This window comes from Monoraphidium neglectum (assembly GCF_000611645.1).
Source record: "Monoraphidium neglectum strain SAG 48.87 unplaced genomic scaffold scaffold03902, whole genome shotgun sequence".
NCBI lineage: Eukaryota > Viridiplantae > Chlorophyta > Chlorophyceae > Sphaeropleales > Selenastraceae > Monoraphidium > Monoraphidium neglectum.
The window spans coordinates 1-5,411 of NW_014009727.1; the positions used below are offsets into that span (position 1 = coordinate 1).

The following is a 5,411-nucleotide window of genomic DNA, read 5'->3' on the forward strand; positions in this document are numbered from 1 at the left end:
GCGCGCGCCATGGTGTCGTTGGCGCGGATCATCTTGATCGCCACCTCGGGCTGGGGGGTGCGGGGAAGGGGGGGGGGGTGCTTCATGTGGATAGATGGGGATGGAAGGGAGTGCAAGTGGTGTGTATTGGCACGTGTGTGTGTGTGTGCGTGCATGTGCATGTGCATGTGTGTGTGTGTGTGTGTGTGTGCGCGTGTGCGTGCGTGCGTGCGTGTGTGTTGCGGGGAGGGCGACTTGTGGTGGAGTGAGTGCCGGAGGCAATGGCCAATCCTTTCCGAGATAAACGCAGTTCTGAGAAAGCAGCACGCCCCCATTCCGCAGGCCTCTCCGACCCCAAGGGCGCGCGCCCCCCGCGCCGCGGCAGCGCCTGCCCCCGCGCACCTTGGCGTGCGGGTTGTGCACGTCAGCGCGCAGCATGTCGCGGGCGCGCAGCACCGTGCTGAACACGCCCTTGCCCTTGCAGGCAGACAGCTCGTAGCGGCCGTCCATCACCTCGCCAACCTGGGATGGGGGTTGGGAGGTCAGCACGGGAAGTTGGGGTTGGGGGTGCAGGATTTAGATGTGATAGAGGGCTTGCAAAGTGGGAGACCCTGACCCTTTAAGTACAAGAATGCACGAAAAGCTTCACCCCGCTGCAGGAGAGAGGAGCGGTAGAGTTCAATCCTTGCCGCGGTGCAGGGGACGGCGCGCGCCCCGCGCTGGCGCTCTGGCGCCTGGGTTGCGCATCTTGTCCAACGCCACAGCGCCATTCCCCCACACCCTCCTGCATGCCCGCCCTCCCACTAGAAGGCAGGGCGCGGGCGACCCACGATGATGTCATAATGACGTGACATCGCTTTGCAACCCCCACCTGGAAGTTGTAGTAACCCTCCGCATCGTCATACGCATCGTGCAGCCCCTTGCCCGCCGCAGCCCCCGCGCCGCCGCCGCCGCCGCCCCCCGCCCCCTCGCCGCCGTCCGCCGCCGCGGCTGCTGCCGCCGCCGCTGCATCAAAGTCCTCCGCAAACATGTCGTCCTCTGGCGGCTCCCCTGCTGCCGCCTTGCCGGCCGCCGCCGCCGCCGTGCCCTCCATGTGCTGCCCGCGCAGCCGCTCGCTTTGGAGGTTGGGCTCCGTCCCGGGCGCCAGCGCCGCCGGCGGCGCCGCCGCGGAGGCGGCGCCGCCCGCGCCGTCGGCCGCGCCGGCCTGCGCGGAGTTGAACACGTCCATGACGGGGGCGCCCCCCGCGTCCTCGCTGCCGCTGCTGCTGCTGCTGCGCGCGCCGTCGGGCGTCTCGTCGCCGGCGGGCGCGCCGCGCGACGGCGAGGCAGGGCGGCTAGGCTCCCCCTCAACCGCGGGCCGGCCCCCGGCCTCCTCCGCTGCGCCGTCCGCGGCCGCCGCCGCCGCCGCTTCGCGCGCCGCGACGCCGTTGCCGGCGCCCGCGGCGGCCGCCTGCTGCTGCGCGACCCGCTCGACCGCCGTCGGCGCCGCAGCCGCCGCCGCCTGCTGGTGCTTCGCGAGGATCTCCGCGCGCCGCCGCCGGCTCTCCTCCAGGCGCCGCCGCTCCTCCTCCTCCTCGTCCACCATCTGCAGGTCCTCCACCACCACTGGCGACTCACCGCCGCCGCCGCCGCCGCCGCCGTTGCCGTTGCGGCCGCCGCGGCCGTCGTCCTCGTCGCTGCGGCCGCCGCGCCGGCCGCCGTCGCGGGCGTGCCTGTCGCCGTACCCCCTGTCGCGGCCGCGGTCGTGGCCCTGTGAAAGGAGGTGTGTGGCAGGCGCTGGCGTGACAAGAGAAAGCGGCGGGAATTGACTCACGCGGCGGGCCATAAATGGGGATGGGCGCATGGGCGAAGTGAATCGTCAGGACACTTGCGGCGGCTGCCCCGCAGCCATCAAGCTTCCTGCTCTTGCACCCGGGGCGACAGCCCCACCAGTAGGTCGCTCACCCAGCCGTCGTCGCTGCGGACCCTCTTGCCGCCGCGCCCATCACGCGAGCCGCTGCGGCTCCTGCTCCGCCTCCTGTCCCTCAGCCCGCCGCCGCCGCCGCCGCCATTGCGCTCGCGGCTGCTGGCCCGCCGGCTGTCGCGCCGCCGGTCCTCATAGCCGCCGAACCGCGCCCGCTCGCGTGAGCGCTGACGCTCCCTAACGCCGCCGCCCGCGCCAAATCCGCCGCCACCGCCGCCGCCGCGGCCCCTGCTGCTGCTCCGTGGCCGCGTATGCCGCTCGCCGCCGCCGCCGCGCCGGCTGTCATCGGCGCGCCGTCGCTCCCCGCTGCGCCCCCGCTCCCGCTCCCGCTCAGAGTCGCGCCGGCCCCTGCTCCGGCTGCGGTCCCGCTCCCCCCGGCCCGGATTGTCGGGCTTGGAGGCCCGCCGATCACGGCTGCGGCTGCGGCTGCGGCTGCGCCCTCGGCTGCGAGCTCGGCTGGAGGGCCTGGGGAAGGCAAAAGGGCGCAGAAGTGGCGGGCGCAGCGCGCGCCGCAGGATATTTGAGTGGTTGGGGACGAGGGCAGGTGTAGCGGATGACGCTGGCGTGGGGGACACTCACGAGCGGCCCGTGACCTGGCATGTGCCAGTCTACCCGTCCTCTGCTCAGCACCTCTGCCTTGCACCCGATTGATAAACGTGGCAGCGCTGCGCCGCCATCTGCTGCTGCAGCAGCGGTGCGGGCGCGCGCGTGTGTCGAGCAGCAAAGCCGCACCTGCCGACCTCGCCGCCGGCCGGCCCGTCGCGCGCCCGGGAGCGGGACCTGTGATCGCGTTCGCGGCGGTCGCGCCCAGGGGGTTCAGCGGCGGGCGCTGCGGCGGCGGGCTCCGCAGGGCCCGAGGGGCCCTGCGACCGGCTGCGGCTACGGCTGCGGCTGATCGCGGGCACCTCTGCTGGGGGGGCGGGCGGCGGAAAATCTACGGAGGCATCTTCCGACTTCGGGGGTGCCGCTGATGCGGCCGGAGGCGCCTCCGGGGCTGCTTCTGGCGCTGGGGCCGGGGCAGGGGCTGCCTCAGGTGCCGGGGCAGCATCGCCTGCCTGCTCCTTGGCCTCACCGCCACTGGGCACCTCGCCCTCCTCCGCAGCTATCTCCCCATCCTCCAGGTCGCTGGGGGCCCGGCCCTTGTTGCCGGCTGCGCGCTCACCACCACCGCCGCTGCTGCGGCGGCGTGGCGACGCGCTGCGGTCCCGGTCGGACCGCCGCTCCTTCTTCTTGTGGCTCTTCTTGTGCTTGTGTTTGCCATGACGGTGGCCCCTGTCCCGCTCACGACTGCGCTCACGGCTGCGCTCGCGCGCCCCAGGCGAGAGGGAGGGGCCGTGGGGAGCAGCGTCTTCAGGTGGCACGTAGCGATCTAAGGTCATGGCCCCGGGGAGGGCGCAGGGGGCCAAGATACCCGTCCGCTGCTGCACACGGGCTCACCCCAACCACACGGCGCGGGCTAGCTATCCGGCTCGTGCAGATCACACACACCAATCGTTGAGCAGCTTTGTGCAGGGTTCAGAGCTGATAGTGTTGGTGATAAGCGCTTTGTGACACTCGGATAGCACATCGTACTGCAGCACTAGATGCCACCATGAGCACTCAAACAAGCGACGCAGCTGCGTCGAAGCCTCGCGGCGTGTGCTGCTGACAGCGCTGAAGCGGCGCTGCTCCGCCCCTTGGACATGCCAATCACGCATCTCTGAAAGCTCCAGCCAAGCACAACACACTGCTTCTCAACTCAATGGGCCGTTCGGTCCAGGATGTACCTACAAACACGAGTCCGATCACAGCCTGCAGGTCCCACAGGGGGGCAGGGAAGGGGCCGACCACCCGCAAGAATGGCTCACCCCAGTCGCCAACCGCCAAGCTGTACAGCCGGGCATCTGCACGCCCCTTGCACACCTGCCAGTGGCACCTCGCCCCTGCCTCCCTTGAAACACTACCCCTTCTCGTGTGCCTGCAGACAAGAAGTTGAAACCTCGTGTGCGTGGAGGCGTTTGCTGCCATGCTGGTGCTGCATTGCAGGCCTCTCCTTCGCTGGACTGTGCACGCCCTTTGAATCCGCCAGAGCGCCTGAGTTCGGTGTGATTTCGTGTCACGAGTCCCGAATGGGGTTGTGTTACTTCACACTCAAAAAGACGCGGGTGAATCACAGGAATCACACAAATTCAGTGACACGGAAAGAATCACCACATGATAGCATCGGGGCTGGAATGGCCAGCCCGGCGCCAAGATGGCCCGCCGGCCTGCTCTCTTTGCTTTCACGCCTCCTGTGCCTTGGTGGCCGTGACAATGTACATCGGGTCACCCGCGCCGCCAAACGGCCCCTTGGGGCGGGGCGTAATGTCGCGCGCCGTGGGGGCGTCGAAGCCGCCGGGGACCGAGTAGTGGAAGCTGCGCGGGTGGCAGGGGCGGGGAGCGAGAGGGGCCGATGATGATCAGAACAGGGCGGGCAACGCGCCTTCAGGCGTGGCGCTCTACCTGCATGCGTGGCGTGCTGCACGGCGTTTTAGCAGGGCATGCAGCACCGAGTGCCCTGGGTGACGCGCGAGGCGGGCCGGCCGTGCTGGGACGGCGCGGCCCCATCCGGGCTGCACTCACTAGGAGCCGACGATCCAGATGTGGTCCAAGTCGCCAGTGGCCGTCCACAGGGCGATGGCCTTGGTGGGGAAGCACCTGCGGCCGCAGGGAGGGGTGTTCGTGTGCGTGTACGTGTGCGTGTGCGTAGGTGTGTGTGTGTGTGTGTGTGCGTGCGTGCATGCGTGTGTGTAAGAGAGAGAGAGAGAGAGAGAGAGAGAGAGAGTGTGTGTGTGTGTGTGGGGGGGGAGTGACGCGCACGCACTCTCATGTTGACTCGTGCATGCGTGCACGTGCACGTGCGTGTCACGCGTGGACTGCGAATACGTGCGTGTCACGCAACATTGCAGCGGTCGCGTCGCAGCGAGCACTGGTGGTGCCAATTCGGACAACAGATGACCGACGTGACAGGCAGTGCCGCCTGGATGCTCCTCTCACAACGACCTTGGTTACCCTACCATGTGTGCGGCGCACCAAAAGCCTGCAGGTCCATAGGTGCCCCTCGCCCCGCCACAAACGCCCCACACCGGCCCCACTCTTCCCGGCCGTGCCGCCCCCCGCTGCACCTGCCCCGTGCCGCACCGCGCTGCACCTCCCCCGCGGGGTCCCAGCTGCGCCCACCTGTTGCTGAAGCTCATGATAGCGCGGCCGCCCGGCTTCAGCACGCGGTGGATCTCCCTGAAAACCTCCAGGGGGCGGTTGAGGTAGTCGACGCTCACCGCGTTGGTCACCACGTCAAAGGAGGCGTCAGGGAACGGCAGGGTGGGGTCCTTGTTCAGGTCGTGGACCACCTGGGCGTGTGTGTGTGCGTGCATGTGTGTGTGTGTGTGTGCGTGTGTGCGTGTGTGCGTGTGTGTGTGCGTGTGTGTGTGTGTGTGCGCGCGTGTGTGTG

The 5,411-nt window shown here is 69.4% G+C and overlaps 2 protein-coding genes across 2 annotated transcripts; both read right to left on the reverse strand.

The window, feature by feature from the left end:
* Window positions 1-381: 381 nt before the first annotated feature.
* MNEG_13560 (serine/threonine-protein kinase PRP4) lies at window positions 382-1,822 on the reverse strand (the record flags this gene model as incomplete). Its single annotated transcript, XM_014037967.1, has 3 exons — window positions 382-501; window positions 851-1,729; window positions 1,793-1,822. Coding segments are annotated over 3 exons (1,029 nt in total), but the record flags the coding sequence as incomplete, so codon positions are not given.
* A 2,381-nt stretch (window positions 1,823-4,203) lies between these two features.
* On the reverse strand, window positions 4,204-5,334 carry MNEG_13561 (hypothetical protein; the record flags this gene model as incomplete). The annotated part of the gene is made up of 3 exons (XM_014037968.1): window positions 4,204-4,336; window positions 4,544-4,618; window positions 5,141-5,334. 3 exons carry the CDS (start codon window positions 5,332-5,334, stop codon window positions 4,204-4,206), a joined length of 402 nt encoding a protein of 133 aa, XP_013893422.1.
* Window positions 5,335-5,411: the final 77 nt, after the last annotated feature.